The sequence below is a fragment of the Haliotis rufescens genome, unplaced genomic scaffold (genome assembly GCF_023055435.1).
Source record: "Haliotis rufescens isolate VD_foot unplaced genomic scaffold, xgHalRufe1.0.p SCAF_22, whole genome shotgun sequence".
NCBI classification, from domain to species: domain Eukaryota; kingdom Metazoa; phylum Mollusca; class Gastropoda; order Lepetellida; family Haliotidae; genus Haliotis; species Haliotis rufescens.
Genome location: NW_025963913.1, coordinates 3,955,510 through 3,972,886, shown reverse-complemented (window position 1 = coordinate 3,972,886; position 17,377 = coordinate 3,955,510). Strand labels below are relative to the sequence as shown.

Genomic DNA, 17,377 nt, shown 5'->3' with positions numbered 1-17,377 from the left:
ATAGAGTGAGGTCCATACAATATGAATATCAGTGCTTGAACCTAAGAACCTTCATAGAGTGAGGTCCATACTGTATGAATATCAGAGCGTGAACCTAAGAACCTTCATAGAGTGAGGTCCATACAATATGAATATCAGTGCTTGAACCTAAGAACCTTCATAGAGTGAGGTCCAAACTATATGAACATCAGAGCGTGAACCTAAGAACCTTCATAGAGTGAGGTCCATACAATATGAATATCAGTGCTTGAACCTAAGAACCTTCATAGAGTGAGGTCCAAACTGTATGAACATCAGAGCTTGAACCTAAGAACCTTCATAGAGTGAGGTCCATACAATATGAATATCAGAGCTTGAACCTAAGAACCTTCATAGAGTGAGGTCCAAACTGTATGAACATCAGAGCTTGAACCTATGAACCTTCATAGAGTGAGGTCCATACTGTATGAATATCAGAGCTTGAACCTAAGAACCTTCATAGAGTGAGGTCCAAACTGTATGAACATCAGAGCGTGAACCTAAGAACCTTCATAGAGTGAGGTCCATACAATATGAATATCAGAGCTTGAACCTAAGAACCTTCATAGAGTGAGGTCCAAACTGTATGAATGTCAGAGCTTGAACCTAAGAACCTTCATAGAGTGAGGTCCATACTGTATGAATGTCAGAGCTTGAAAAGGAGAGGTGACAGGAGCCTATGTGTGCATGATAAGGTATGCCAAGACCTACCAAGAACTACCAAGAGAGATTTCCAAAGCTGTTGATGAACCCGTGCCAGTGAATCCATTGGCCGACCATTGGAAGGTTATAATAACAATGTGTCAAATAAATACTGAGGTGAATTCATAGATTGCTGAAGAGTGTCACTGTCAGTCTAGACACAGATCTAGTCGATAGTTTGAATGTGCACTTCTTTGTTTTGTTCACTAGGATGAGTCGTAGCACGGATATTTGTGACAGGGCATGCAGTCAAACTTTCTGTAATTTTTCAATATATGCTAAAATGCTGAATTCAAAATTAAAGGGTCTAAATGATTAGAAACAACACGTATATATTCATGCTAGGGAATTACCAGGAATTTCCCCAGGAATATGAAAGTAGTCTCTCAGTGTTTATGTCATTTTAAGAATACAGTCTAGTGGAAAACATACTCACATCAAAATGTGTTGTTCATGCGCTTATGAACATCAGTTTCAGTCATGTGACTGACCTGTCGTCCAATGGAAAAGCTGTATACCTCGTAAACGTCAAAATTATTAAGTGCAACACTGCAGAAAGCATGAGGTGCCTACCTGTGTTCCACACAATGAGTGCGGAGTGTCCGGTGACCTGCTCGCACCACACCTCCCTCGGGGGTTGAACCAGTCCTGTGTAGTGCACCACCAACTTCGGCCCTGGCTTGCACCCCGAGTAACGGTCACCAGTGAACACATCTACAACAGAACAAGCAGGTCTCAGACACAGGCTCAGGATAACAATAACAAACCACTGTACATTTTAAGAATGATTTAAAAATGAGTTACTATATTGAAAAGACTATTCATTTTAGTAAAATTGGTTTTAATGAGTTTTATACCAAATGGGCAATGTACAAAGGATGCTATGACTGATGCTGAGTTTGATCTTACCCAATGGGCAATGTGTCATGGTTTATTCGAATAAGAACACGTACTAATTACCACTTAGAGAAGCTGTTATAACATTTCACATTATGTTATGAATTAGCCCTGATCTAATATGTGACAATGGTGAATGAATGCTGTCTTTGTGTTGTCTTGTAAAATAAACTCCCCCACAAAACCTGTATCTTGATTGGAAGTACTACATGGTTTTTGTTCTCTGATGTTTAGCTCTGTAGTTCCCTGGCTACAGAGATATATATGTAACAGGGATACAGGAGTAAAAAATATCAATTAAAAACAATAAACTTAATCAGATGACAATGTTTTTACAGCAATTGACCAGGAGAGGTCAAGACTGAGTTAGATGCATCCGCCAAAAGAAAACTTCAAGTACATTCATAAAATAAAAATGTTTAAATCAAACAGGGCTGCAGTAGATTCTTGGAGCTCCTAGATTAAAGTTATAACCAGGGGTAGATTCTGGGAACTCCTAGAGTATACCCTGGGGGTTGATTCTGAGAAAGGGGGGTAGATTCTGGGAGCTCCCAAAATCTACCCCGGGCTAGATTCTGGAAGGCCCCAGAATCTACCTGGGTATACTTTGAAGGGGGGGTATACTTTCAGACTTTACACCGGTAATCATGATTAATGCTGAATAGGAGACAATCTAGTACAAATTGATGAAGTAGGCTAGCATGTTTTTAATTGGTGAAAACAATGCTTGGCATCTTTAGTTAGTGTGAAGCTGAAAACCCCATAAGATATAACTGAAATGAGCAAAAATGATATAGTTGTGATATGATGATGAGATAGAGTTAGTTATATTATACAGACAACTCAGGCCACCTTCGCATGGACACTCAAACAAGGCCACCCCATAAAACATGGAGAGGAAAGGTTAATTTTGGAATTAGGAACTTCATGATTCAAATTTTGACATTCAAAGTGATTTTGACATAATGTTATAATGCCACCATGAAGAGTCCCTTAAGTAATACAACTGTGTTGAGAAAGCCATGTACAAGACTGCCCAAGTTGGCTTCTGGTCGTCAGAAGAATAGTGTTTGGTTGGTTATAGGGTTATATACGACACACCAGGTGAGGTGAAAGTTCACTCGCAGTAATGATTACACAGAACACAGCACACATAAAGTTTGCTCCTTCATGCTGGAACATTCTGTTTCAGTGTTCAGGAACTCAGTGTCGGCAGGTTGCTGTAGGTATTCCTGTTGACTGAGCTGCAGTCTACAAGGGGCAGACAAGCTACGAAGCCACCACATTTGGAAAGAAAGAGAAAACATCAGTACTAAACCTACTAATGTGCTAGGCCTCATTCCACAAAGCAATGTCAGTACTATGTGTAGGAACTCCCATACCTTACATAGACTTACGACTGACCTAGCATACGATTGCTTTGAAGAACAGAACCCTAGAGACTAGACTAGAGGCACCCATTCTTGATACACAGCCTCCTGTTGGAAGTTGATATTATCAACAAACAAGTGCAAAAATGTCAATTTTTAGAAAACGAAACAGAATTAATGCTGTCAAATACGTTGAAACCATGGCCTACAATGATTGTCAAAATTTGTTAATGTCATACGAGCACTCCTTGAATTTCTTTTTTAAATTGATTTTGATTGAAGATGGGAGATGCCATTGCCCCAAGATCTGAATTTGTGTCTGGTATTTGCACTTGTTTGCATGAAGCAAATGTGTAGCAAAGCCCACTCCGTTTCCATAGTTACCCTTAACAGAAGCTGGCAGATCTGCCGTAGGATCATCATGTGCGTGGAAAATAAGTTTATGTGGTTCTGGCGCAGTGGCTGAATAGCAAAACACTCATCAAAGCTATGCAGGTCTAAGATCAGAAAACCTGGGTCTAAAAGCTTCATCAGATCTTTTTCAATGCTAACAGATTGAAGTGCAAAAGAACTTAAAGGCTCTGTAGGCCAATGAACATTGTCAGATTTGTATCTCTGATAAATGCAACAAACCATCAATACTAAGGCTGAAAAAATAATAGTCTTGGTTCTGAGGCACCGCCCGCATCATCCTAAAGTCTGCCGCACATTTCGTTTTTATTTCCATTTTTAAAAGAAAAAAAGAGAAAAACTTTAAATATTCCACATATGGAACACACAATCTTGGCAGTGAAATGCTACAATACTTAAGAACGTCATGATTTCACCGAAATGTCTGAGAACCAATTCTTTTATTGTATACGTTGTATAAGTCTAACATTGATGTACTTGACTCAGAAATGTGCAACTATAAGAAGAGTGGCATGGTAAAGTAATACAGCCTGCCTGGAAAGTGTAGCAAGTTTGATACAATACTGTTTCTGAACCCTTTTAGATATATTCAACGTACATCATTAGTAGGAGAAGGGAGAGAGTGAATGCAGCTTAATGCCTCAGACAACAATATTCTAGCTGTATGGGTCCAGTGAAATATTCACTCTGGACCAGGCAACCCTAGGTGCGCTTGCTTGTGTAGGATCCATAACAGTTCAGAGTCCTGTGATGGGATTTGAACCATGGACCTGATCAAAGGTCAAACTCCTTGTCCACATGGCCAAAGATGTATAACCCCATTAGCAAGCTGACAAGGTAAGGATGTCATCCGAGGGATGACTTTACGCTCTGCTACATTTGCGTGAACATAATCCATGTTATTGGATGCCCCTAATCAACCAGGTCCCACCCAGTTCTTATAGTAGCCAACTCTGGCAATGAGAAGGGGTAACTACAAAATGGACATATGATCCAACAGTTGGGCAGAGGTGTTTGTCAGGGCCACGGTGCAGTCAACAGGCATGTTTGATTCAAAGATTATCATCTAAAGTGGTAGACAGTTGCACAGTCTTTCTACAGATGGGTGAAGGGCAACTGTCTATGATAAAAGTTAGTTCACATAATACTATCTATCATATACTTCTACACACTAATATCCAGTCACAAAAACAACTTCTACAAAAAAGCCATTTGTAGAATTATTACTAATGATAAAAATAAATAAATAAGCTGTTTACTTCAAGTGCAGATAATACAAGGTTAGACAACTCACACTACAACAAACTACACAAGTTAAATTCTCACAAGCATAATTGATCAAAACAAACTGCAAATGAACTGTTGATGATGAGGAGTAGACTCTTCACAAACAACTGCCATTGAGTCATGTCTGCGTACCTGTGATCCTCTCGTCTGGCTGACTGAGTCCCCCCTCGATGCCGGAGTCGCCGTCCAGAGACTTGCGTGTGTCCTTCCCGACGGGGTGCTCGGTGAGCGCGATGAGCTGCAGCTGCACCTTCTCCCCCAGCATCATGTCCCGGATACGGAGGCTGTTCACGTCCGGCGGGATGATGGAGCCATACAGCTTGCCGTTCTTCAACATCTGGTAGCCCTGCACCAGGAGAGGTACATGTTACCCATGTGGCATCATACAAAATACAACAAACTATGCATGTCAGATAGGAGCCATTAGGATGTACGAGACATCCTATGTCGTCATGAGATGTTTAAATATTGGTCATTTGAATGACAATTTCATAGGGTATGACACACATAAACTCATCATACTTAACTAAAAACTAATCAAAACATCATAAGCTCCACTAGGCAAACTAATGGTACATATACTGAAATAAAACAGTTAGAGATCGTGAATAATTTTGGGGATATTTTGACAGAGCACACAATTTCATAAACATATCCCCCTAAAATATTCATGATCACTTTTTTTCAGTATATAGCTATTCATCAGCAATACAATTAATCTAATACCCCAAATTCTCAGTAATTTCAGTGATTTGATACATCTTAACAAGCATTTCTACAACATATCTCCCTGCAGTAAGAAGTACCCTCTTGCTCCTGCACTTACCGATATGGAAGCGTCTCCGAACTGCTGGGGCACCTGCCATGTACAGTCAATACCGTCCGGGTGGAGTCCCTCCAGCCTCAGCTTGGGTGACTTGGGCGCTGCTGGCGCCATGACGGGGACGATGTTGGACATGCCGCTGTCACTGAGGCAGTAGACGTGCTGGGCATCAGAGTCCACGCGGCGGGTACCACAGATGGCCTGAAACATGAATGCAGTATCCTAATCAATAAGCTGTGTGCCATGGTTTATCTAATTGTGATTGAGAGGAAAAAAGATACTTAATAATAATGTGCATACTGATAATGCTCCAAATCCACACCCTACAGCATGCTCAAAGGGCTACATTATTACCCTGGTCAATGAAAAAGTGTGCACCTTTTTTCATTCTCAGCTCCGTGCATGGTGAGTACATAACCCAAGCTGCCTGTGAGGAGCTAGTAGGTTAACAGCCACATTACTATCTCATCCTACCGGGTACCCATTCACTGCTGTGTGAACAGAGGCACATTTCGAGCAAAGTCACTTGTCTAAGTAGACACACATGTGCTACATGTGCTTCATGTGATTCAGTGTGGGCCGAAGCCCTTGGACCAGAAAGCCCTAGAAAGCTCTCAGGAGTCAAGCTGCCAAACGCGGTCACCCATCCAACTACTCTCCGCAACCGATGGTGCTTAACTTCACCTGATTTGTGACCAGTGTGTTGTGCAGACGACCACATGCCAAACTTATTAATTAAGACAACTATGCATACACAGTGACAGTAAAGTCGATGTTTTCCACCAATCATATGGCAGCACACACTCCCATTCACTTCACTACGCCATGATAAGCCAGTTGGCTGCCTCTACCATGGTATACACCAAGTATGTGGTGTGATCATCTTCATGTTCAACCTGTACCTACCCTGATGGAGATGTCGTATGGCTGTTCAGGAGAGAGATCGGTGAGGAAGAACTGGTAGCCCTGTTTGTCACTCATTTTGTTGGCCTTCACTTCTCCATGCCAGTGCCCATCAATGTAGATACTGTTCAACCAAGTGGGGTGGTTATATAAGGTATATATTTCAGACTGAATCTGCCTCCAAATTTGGAAGAATGATTGAATGGGATTTCCATTCAAACTCTGCAATGTTTCAGAAAGGTAACCTTATGCTGGAGGCCCAAAGTCTGCAATATTTCAGTAAGGTAACCTTAATGTGGTGGCCCAAAGTCTGCAGTATTTCAGTACAGTAACTACTCAATACCTTCTGGGTAACATGACAGGCCAATAGTTGGCCCTTTCAGTTAGCAGTTCCCAAACCCCATTTTAGCGAGAACCTGGGAGTAAAATGTAATTCCCATGGATGCCTTCAAACTTACTGGTCAGTATTTGACATCCCTGCAAAGAGGATTTAGACATTAATATAAATAAGACACTAACTTCATATTATTCCTTATTATAAGTGAAGTAAATAGCAAGAGATTTCAGTCATGTCCAGCATGTTTGTTTCCTACTGACCTGTACAGAGAGATCTCCTCATCATTGGAAGCATGGGTGTATCTGGGCTTGTCCCAGGCCACCAGCACACACCCCTTCTTGTAGGACGGCTGTTGGCTGATAGCCACTGCTGGGGGTCGGCGCGGACACGTGATGTGCATCGTCCGCGACGGCTCACTCTCCTGACTTGCCCGCGATGTTATGGCAACCACATACACACTGAGAGTCTTGCCTGCAACACAGAAACATATACATTTTCAGAAAGCACTGAGCTTTGACGAAACTGACAGTGTCACTGTAAACCTATTAGTACCTGGTTGATGTGGCACCCACCAGAGAGACCTATCAGTACCCTTTGCTCTTCAGGCTGGCGACTGTTTCTGTTATTATGGTGTAAATCCTTGAGCACAGTTGCCATAACCTTGGCTACACTGTGAGTATATGTAAATCATCTATATAAAGAACTCAAGAAGCCATAGTCTATGTTCCCCAACAGTCTTGTCCACCCACCTGGTATCAAGTTGTTGATGACCATCTGCCGGACGTCGCTGGACCGGACACCACCAAGAGGTTTGTTGTCCACATAGATCTGGTAGCCCTTCAGCTTGAGGTCCGGGTGTACGGAGGGCGGGTCCCACTCAGCAATAGCCTGGAGGGCAAGGTAGCCGATTATTGCAGGTTTTTGTTCACAGCCTTGACTTAATCTTAATGTACAACTAAAGGACAACTACCACACAGATGGATACATAACTCAGTCTTTGTTATATCAGCGAATGTGCCACAAGTCACAAACAAGAAGTCAGATATTATGACCCACCTGGTAGAGGTCAACACTGACGATCTTGATCTTGGGAGGTTTGGGTGGGCCCATGGTGGTATAGTAGATGACAGAGGACGTTGTCTGAATCTCGCACGCCTGCTGCCCATGCACCATGGAGTAGTTGGCGATCACATACACTCTGCAACACACATGGACCAGTCAAAGGTGGAACACATCTTGGGATCGATCATAGAAAGGTGATTCTTTTGGATATTTCTTCTTTATGAGTGGATAAAATTTAATGTTGCATCAGCATTATTTCATCTTCTTGATGAATTTTGAAAGGAAAGATGTCTCAATGTGTGACTAAATGAACTGAAACTGTGTTCTTTCTTCTTTCGATACATATTTCATTTTAGGGTTGTACATGTGAATGTTTAGTTTCATCAGCTGAGTTGGGGACCTCCACACACTTGGAGGAGCAGGAGCTAGGCACAGCAGGTGGTGCAGGAGATACTCGGACATCTGACGGTTCCTACCTGTAGGTGAGTCCGGGCACCAGCCCCCTGAGGGTACACTTCTGCTTGTCGGAGATGTTCCAGCAGTGCTGAACACCCCGCACCGGCTTCCCCTTCTCCACCAGGTTACACTCGAAGCTACAACACAACCACACAGAGCTTGCTCAACAAAGCAGAGAGTCCAGTGCAGAGAACTGACTTGACTATCAGAATCTACACTGAACAAGCACTTCAAATTACGTTATCCACAACATGTAGGAGTCATAGAAATGTACCTTTTCGGGAAGATATGAGTTTTGTAAGGATACAAAAGCTACTTTGAACTAAAATCTTTGGGTGTGTCCTATGTTTTGGTGTACACAGTGTCAAGGACCCATACCTGATGTCACTGTTGATGTCGCTGGTGAACTTTGTGCCGACAACATTGACGACGTACAGCAGAAGCTTGTACTGGGAGTCGACCGACTTGGGCAGCTCCCATGCAACCTTGACGCCATTCTTGCCACGGGATTCCACCATGATGGACGGAGCAGGCAGGATGCCGTCCCCGTCTCCTAGGATGAACTGGAACAACACCACCAGAGTGTCAACAACCAGGAGAGTGATGTCTTGTACTCATATGTATAAAATGGGATTCCTGCTCACACTGATTCTGTACCACCACTGCTTAATCAGCGTGCTGTTTACTCATCTGGAGGCATGGATGATTATTAACATGCCAACTTGTAATGAGCTATTCTTAATCAAGAATGGATGGTATTCTGTGAATTTGAAGCCCCTGAACATGACACCATAACATGTGACTGTCTCTCACCTCTCCCTCTCCGATCTGCATCATGCTGGCCCCCTCGTGTGCTCCCGGTACTGCCAGTTTGCGGTCTGGTCGGTCCGAGCTGCCCTGCACCTCCACTCTGTCCACGTCCAGCTCCACCTGCTGCTGCACCTCCACAATGGCCATGGTACGTTTACGCTTCGGCTGCCTCTCGTCGGGGTGGGTCACCAGCAAATTGTCCTCTGGTTCTATATACTTCCCATCTCGTGGAGAGAAGCGTTTCCGTGGTGACGACTGTGTAGAATCTGCAGGTCTGCGCGGTCTTGAAGTGCGCTTCTTCTCAGTCCTGCCGGAGTCGGTTGCCTGGTTTTTGGTTGCATCCAGGATGACAACATTGTTGCGAGGGAAGTCTTCTTCTTCAGATTCAAACTCGGACTCACTCTCTGATTCGGACTCACTTTGTTCAATCAGGCTCTGAGGCAAGGGGCTGTCATCAAACCGTTGGCCTTGCTTACCGCGACCTCGTCGAGTCTGCGTGGATTTCTCCAGGTTGTCATCGGTCATGACCCCTTGATCTGGTGAGGACAGACATCATATGTTACAGACACACACAAAAAATATACATACTTTGATGGAACGTCAAACTGGGTTTAGTTCTTTCCATAGTTGTTTTGATACACATCTATATATATTTAAAATAATCTGTCCATTATAGAGATTGTTAAAGAAGTTTCTGGAGTAACAATAACTTGATCGGTGTGATTCTATCATGCAGTTTGATGGCAAAAAGAAACAACTACAATATTTCCTCTGGTTATAATTCAAGAACTATAGCATTAGAACTGCAGAGGTCTTTCAGTGAGCAAATGCTTGAAGTAAATGTTAGGGAAAAATCTCAACAGAACAGACATATAGAAGTTTAAATTCATTTGTCTGGATTGGTCTGATCTACTTTACAAGAATTACCAATTACATTCAATCATTCCTGACCACCAAATCATGCAAGTTCAGAACCAGGTACATGATTATAGTTAGTAAGTGATTTGGTCTTCAGTCATTTTAACTGTATTTCGGTCACATCATGGCTGCCAGCCTTGACGTTGGAGGAAGCCCTGTGAGACCTAGTTTGTACTATGTGCCACTTTGGGGAACCCAGGGGCATGGGCCTGGCACACCAAGGATCATAACTGGGAAATCCGGGAATAGAACCCACAGCATCGAAGGCACGTAACAATGCACAGCAAGCCACTGGTCCATGTTACCCCGTATATTAGATGAGACGACACATGTTAAGTCTTATCGCTTCAGTTAGCATCTGTGTTATTCTCGTCACCGTTAGTGAATTAAGATCACATCATTCCACTGATGATACTTGATTAAAACCAGGATGAGGGCAATGAACCATATTAATAACTATTTCATAATTTTTAATATCACAGGAATACAGTGTTTGAATAGCCAATATTTAACTTTTAATCTTGAGAAAACAAATTGAAATAGACTGAATATTTTTTTAACACTAAATTCATATAATTTTGCCTGAATCAAAGGTATCTTAGGAATGTTTTAAATTTATGATAAGACATGAAAACACCAAAACAATCCTATTTGTATATTTCATATGAGAACATTATAAATACTAGCAAAATACATGTAATCAGAACACTGACAATAAGACTTATAACTGAATGTGCCATAACTGTGAAACAGAAATGATCCGTGAAAATGGCATTAACAGGTAAAATAAGATGTCATGAGAAGTTAATGTGTTTCACTGCAGAAAAACGAGATCGTGTTACAGAAATGACAACAGAACTGAGTGATGAATTAAGCGCAAGTTTCCCTGTTGAATCTCTACTTGTTATACATCACTGAAGCCCCAGTTTCCCTGTCCTGTCTCTACTTGTTATATACGACTGAAGTCCTAGTTTCCCAGTCCGGTCTCTACTTGTTATATACCACTGAAGCCCTAGTTTCCCTGTCCTGTATCTACTTGTTATACACCACTGAAGCCCTAGTTTCCCTGTCCGGTCTCTACTTGTTATACACCACTGAAGCCCTAGTTTCTCTGTCCGGTCTCTACTTGTTATACACCACTGAAGCCCTAGTTTCTCTGTCCGGTCTCTACTTGTTATACACCACTGAAGCCCCAGTTTCCCTGTCCTGTCTCTACTTGTTATATACCACTGAAGCCCTCGTTTCCCTGTCCTGTCTCTACTTGTTATACACCACTGAAGCCCAAGTTTCCCTGTCCTGTCTCTACTTGTTATACACCACTGTAGCCCAAATTTCCCTGTCCTGTAGTCTCTAATGTTACACACGACTAAAGCCCCAGTTTCCCTGTCCTGTCTCTACTTGTTATACACCACTGAAGCCCCAGTTTCTCTGTCCTGTCTCTAATGTTACACACGACTAAAGCCCTAGTTTCCCTGTCCTGTCTCTACTTGTTATACACCACTGAAGCTCTAGTTTCCCTGTCCTGTAGTCTCTACTTGTTATACACCACTGAAGCCCCAGTTTCCCTGTCCTGTAGTCTCTACTTGTTATACACCACTGAAGCCCCAGTTTCCCTGTCCTGTAGTCTCTACTTGTTATACACCACTTAAGCCCAAGTTTCCCAGTCCGGTCTCTACTTGTTATACACCACTGAAGCCCCAGTTTCCCTGTCCTGTAGTCTCTACTTGTTATACACCACTGAAGCCCAAGTTTCCCTGTCCGGTCTCTACTTGTTATACACCACTGTAGCCCAAATTTCCCTGTCCGGTCTCTACTTGTTATACACCACTGTAGCCCAAATTTCCCTGTCCTGTAGTCTCTAATGTTACACACGACTAAAGCCCTAGTTTCCCTGTCCTGTCTCTACTTGTTATACACCACTGAAGCCCCAGTTTCTCTGTCCTGTCTCTAATGTTACACACGACTAAAGCCCTAGTTTCCCTGTCCTGTCTCTACTTGTTATACACCACTGAAGCCCTAGTTTCCCTGTCCTGTCTCTACTTGTTATACACCACTGAAGCTCTAGTTTCCCTGTCCTGTAGTCTCTACTTGTTATACACCACTGAAGCCCCAGTTTCCCTGTCCTGTAGTCTCTACTTGTTATACACCACTGAAGCCCCAGTTTCCCTGTCCTGTAGTCTCTACTTGTTATACACCACTGAAGCCCCAGTTTCCCTGTCCTGTAGTCTCTACTTGTTATACACCACTGAAGCCCAAGTTTCTCTGTCCGGTCTCTACTTGTTATACACCACTGAAGCCCCAGTTTCCCTGTCCTGTAGTCTCTACTTGTTATACACCACTGAAGCCCCAGTTTCCCTGTCCTGTAGTCTCTACTTGTTATACACCACTGAAGCCCCAGTTTCCCTGTCCTGTAGTCTCTACTTGTTATACACCACTGAAGCCCAAGTTTCCCTGTCCGGTCTCTACTTGTTATACACCACTGAAGCCCAAGTTTCCCTGTCCGGTCTCTACTTGTTATACACCACTGAAGCCCAAGTTTCCCTGTCCGGTCTCTACTTGTTATACACCACTGAAGCCCAAGTTTCCCTGTCCGGTCTCTACTTGTTATACACCAATGAAGCCCAAGTTTCCCTGTCCTGTCTCTACTTGTTATACACCACTGTAGCCCAAATTTCCCTGTCCTGTAGTCTCTAATGTTACACACGACTAAAGCCCTAGTTTCCCTGTCCTGTCTCTACTTGTTATACACCACTGAAGCCCCAGTTTCTCTGTCCTGTCTCTAATGTTACACACGACTAAAGCCCTAGTTTCCCTGTCCTGTCTCTACTTGTGAACCTAAATAACTCAATGATTCCATTAAAAACTTTAAATGTGTCAGTGTTTGAGAAGTTTGTCTATCTAACTAGTAGATTCTCATTATTAGACAGCAGTTGACTATAGCTAAAAGATTTCAAAATGTTGTCCTGAAGTTTTCCCTTATAGTTTCTGTGTTTCAGCATTCATTAGGCATGGGAATTTCACTTTGCATTGGCCAAGCATCTAAGGTGGAAACTAAATAGACTGTTGTCAAGTGAATTTAACAAGAAACCAGCAGTAATTTCTGAGAATCTGGTTCAGATTTTCCCACTTACCATCTGAATCATCTGGAAACACAGATTAACATACATGAATGCAAACTTACAGAAACAGTCACATGCTGAAAACAAAACTATCATCACAAACTCAAAAAGTAAAACATCACACTGGTATCAAGACTGAAAATCTGAATGTGAGTCCCAATGATTCCCCAAAAAAGAAATATTATGCTAATGATCAACTGGAACATTACGTGAACAATTAAATGATCAACTGGAACATTACGTGAAAAATTAAATGCCCTGTGACACAATAACCAATGCTGTGAACACCAACAGAAACTCCAGTTTGGAAAGGTCAAACAACAGGTCATGCTAGAATACCTTCATCTGAATAGGAGTCAGAGTCTTCTCTCTTGGGAGAATTCTCAAATATTTCCAGATAGCGATGAAGCATTCCCCCATATTCTCCTGGAGGAGTTATGGCCCCTTCATCCTCATCCCTTATGTCAATGTTATCAGATGGATCTTGGAAGAAGTCACTATGCTTCAAGATAGACTTTAGGTTGGTATTTGACCTGTGAGATGATCTTGAATGACCATCTGAAGGCCGTTTTTGTTGATCTGGACGAGGTGAGAAAAGGTCTCTGTTAAATACCCTTGGAGTTGGTGTCAAAGTGTCGGCACTTTCTGAATCACCACCATGATCACCTGGCCCAAACATAAATTGGACTTCCTTCGGCCTCTTGTCCTCCGCAGCTGACTTTCGGCGCATCTTGTACCGATTGACCTGGTAAATATGCTCTGCTTCCTCATCACCAAAGTCATCCGAGTCTTCGTCACCACGGTACACCGGAACAGACAACTTTTTAGAGTCTGCTCTGGGATCTGAATTGTGTCTCCTTAGATGCCCTTTGTCTCGAGAACGTTGCCTATGAGCATTATACACATGCCAGTCATACTCCCTACTGTTAGTTGGGGGCTGCATATAATCGTCAGATTCGTAGTCAGATGAGCGACGGAAGTGTTCCCGTCTGTACCACTCATGTTTGTCACTCTGTGCAGGCGACCGATCATAGGACCGTCTCGAATAGTCAGAATCTGGAGGGACAGGAGATCGTCTATATCTTCTCGGGTCATCGTCATAATCTGATCTATGAGGTGAGCGATCGTAAGAATTCCTATAATCATCCTGATCATAATCTGACCGACTTGGTGTCTGCTCATACCCACCTCGCCTATCATCATACCTTGAATCAAACCGGTTAGGTGAACGATCAAAACTCCCCTGTCTGTCCCGAGGTGACCGATCAAAACTAGCCTGACGGTACTTGTCTCCCCTTTGAGAGGGAGGGTCATAACTATTCTGCCTATATCCATCCATTCTGTGAGGAGACCTCTCGAAGCTCCCCTGCCTATAATCGTCTCTGTATCGAGATCTGGAGGAATGGCCCTCTCTGCGGTGGTCCTCATACTCAGGCTCATACCTCTGGGGTGACCTATCATAACTGCCTTGCCTCCGATGGTCATCCCTGTACCTCCTACCCTCCCTATCGTCATCATAGTCTCTCTGACTCTCTGGCTCCTCCAGCTTCGGGGCAGACATCTTAGCTGCTGCAGCTGCTGCAGCTATTGCAGTCATTCTGGGCATCATACTGCCCACAAAACTCTTGAGCCGGGACCAGTCAATATAAACCCGACCAGTGGAATTAGGAGCAACAGCTCTTTGAATCTTGCGCTGCTTTGCCACAAACTCAAGAACAGAAGAAGCAAGGGACTTGAAACTAAAGCTTGCTCTTGGTTCCGGTTGTGGTTCTTCTTCTTGGGGTTGATGTCTGTGCTTTAAACCAAGTTTTCCCAAACTAGCAATTCTTGAAGCCTGCCTCCTGAACCGTGGATGTGGTCTCGGCTCTGGCTCTGGGGGAGGGTCAGGTGGAACGGCCCGTGACGGTCTCCTCCCAAATGTATTGACATTCCTTGATGCTGCTATGGACTTCTTGAAGCGCGATAGGCCACTCTTCTTGGGCTCAACAGCATCCTGTTTGACTCGCTGATACACATAGATGTTGGCATAGCTCCTCAATCTCCTCTTCTTGTGGGGAAACAATGGTGGGCCTGGTTATGACAAAAAGAGAGAATCGTCAATGGAGGTAGAGACATTTCAAGTGCCGGTGTGATGCCATTCCATGTGGTGAATGCTGTGAACGACAAACTTTGCCCATATGCTGTGATACAGAAACTCCCTTGTGTGGAGACAGACAGTGAAAGAGTGAATTCACAAATGTGATTATTAAACTTGACATCTGTTAAAACAACACATGCAGCATGCCCATGAAGTGGTCGTTGTCGCATAGAGTACTACAGGTATGTAAGCCAGGTACCTTTTATTTACTGAAATGTACCATAAATTGAAATTGGCCTACACAAATATACCAAGGAAGCGAATACTACACGTGTGCAAAGGAATTGGGTTTGTACATTGTAGAATAATCCAATACTGTCTCCAGCACCGTACATTCCTAGGCTATTTGTTTAACTGATTTCAATTAGGGTATTCGACAACGACTCCTTCAGCTTCACTCAGTACTTAGAAAGAAACTCTCTGGAGAATCTGTAAATCTTTGTGCAGTTCGAGAAGTGGACATCATGGCTGTCATCAAATGGTGAACTTGGTGAATGAACAAAGCTCAGGGGTTCTTCCCATGGGAGCATCATGCAGATCGTGAGATAAAAACATTCATGCAGACCTTAGACACAACCATTCATAAACTCCTCTCATGCTGCCTGTGATGAGGTCCATGCTGTGATGGATATGAAACCAGATGGTCTGACCATGCATAAGTCCATCTCTGACCTCAATAACAATCTTGCAGCAATGTCTCTGAATACTTCATGCTTGGGTCTAGTCGCGACTATTGTGAGCAGATAATACCATGCACAAGTGACAGAAAGACATTGTTCAGCTATTTCATGGTACATAACATCAGGATGAAGCAGGCATATGATGGTTATTAGTATGACTGTCCTTGGTTGCAGGAGTAGAAGGTTACACCACAGCAGCCAGACCTCATCGGAACATCAGTCTTCCCATGTTGTCATTCATTACAGTACAATCAACACCTCCATTTTGATCACCTCTAGTTTAGTTGTTCTTTACAACAAGCATGGGACAACAGGCATGACTGTCACTAATATATCCCCCAAGAGAACAAGAAACATTAGAAATTTATATAAGTTGTACGTTTGTTTGTTTGTTTAACGCCGCACTCAGCAATATTCCAGCTATATGACGGCGGTCTGTAAATAATCGAGTCTGGACCAGACCATCACGAGCATCGATCCACACAATTGGGACACGATGACATGCATCAACCAAGTCAGCTAGCCTGACCACACAATCCCATTAGTCGCCTCTTACGACAAGCATGGGTTCCTGAAGACCTATTCTACCCCGGATCTTCAGGAGTCACAATTGGTAGTGAACAAAGGAGGAGTGTCCATCACCCTTCAAATTAAATATCACAAAATCTGCGTGAAGATGTTTAATTGGACCAATGAATCTCATAGACATTAACACCTGTCAGACATAGGTGGTGTTTCTGGCTTACTGATAGAACATGGCATGAATGGACAGTCAACAAAAGTTTCCACTGACCTCTTGTTTCAACTTCAATAACCTTGGGTGGGAGTGTGCTAGCATGCTGATTCTTCTCTTCTGAAAAAACAACTTACAATGTCAGCATTTGATCAATATGAATCATGCACCAGTGTACAAAGAGGCATTTGACAGTCTGTACAACTTACAGTGTTAGAAACTGCACTAGTCTTATCGTCCTTACCAAACTGCCCAATAGTTAGGGTATCACACATAAAGGACAGGTAGAAATTTGTCTTTTTTTAAGGGTTTTGCTACATGTTATCATGAAAAGGACTAGTGGACTAAAACTGTTAGTTTCTATCACTGATTTGAATTTTGATATGATGCATCTACTTTTATTTATTATTTGGTTAAAAGCTAAAAAATATTGACTACCGTATGTTCTTGAGTATAGTGCGCACCCAAGTATAATGCCCCCCCCCCCCTTAGCGGATTCAGTGTTTTGGAGAAGAAAAAAAATTGAATATTATGCGCAGAAAAAATTACACCGTACCCCTTCAGCCAATTCTGGTAAACGAACGGGTGATGAGAAACTTGGTCAGTACAAATTTGAAATTTGAGATAAAAAATCCCGAGACATGTTGATTTACCGTTTAAAATGTATTTTTTGTTCTGCTAGGCATTGTTTTACATCCAGGGATTAAGATTACC

At 42.8% G+C, this 17,377-nt stretch overlaps 1 protein-coding gene across 1 annotated transcript in view; it reads right to left on the bottom strand.

Annotated features, from left to right (window-relative positions):
• LOC124136325 overlaps window positions 1-17,377 on the bottom strand; it is a 104,723-nt gene that overhangs the window by 33,725 nt on the left and 53,621 nt on the right. The window contains exons 31-43 of the mRNA XM_046502225.2: window positions 16,724-16,783; window positions 13,126-13,137; window positions 9,080-9,612; window positions 8,645-8,829; window positions 8,287-8,403; window positions 7,805-7,946; window positions 7,498-7,636; window positions 7,009-7,219; window positions 6,415-6,535; window positions 5,512-5,709; window positions 4,818-5,031; window positions 3,372-3,449; window positions 1,294-1,434 (exon numbers count right to left, since the gene is read on the bottom strand). Coding sequence (XP_046358181.2) covers window positions 1,294-1,434; window positions 3,372-3,449; window positions 4,818-5,031; window positions 5,512-5,709; window positions 6,415-6,535; window positions 7,009-7,219; window positions 7,498-7,636; window positions 7,805-7,946; window positions 8,287-8,403; window positions 8,645-8,829; window positions 9,080-9,612; window positions 13,126-13,137; window positions 16,724-16,783 — 2,151 coding nt within the window. The remainder of the gene's footprint in view (window positions 1-1,293; window positions 1,435-3,371; window positions 3,450-4,817; window positions 5,032-5,511; window positions 5,710-6,414; window positions 6,536-7,008; window positions 7,220-7,497; window positions 7,637-7,804; window positions 7,947-8,286; window positions 8,404-8,644; window positions 8,830-9,079; window positions 9,613-13,125; window positions 13,138-16,723; window positions 16,784-17,377) is intronic.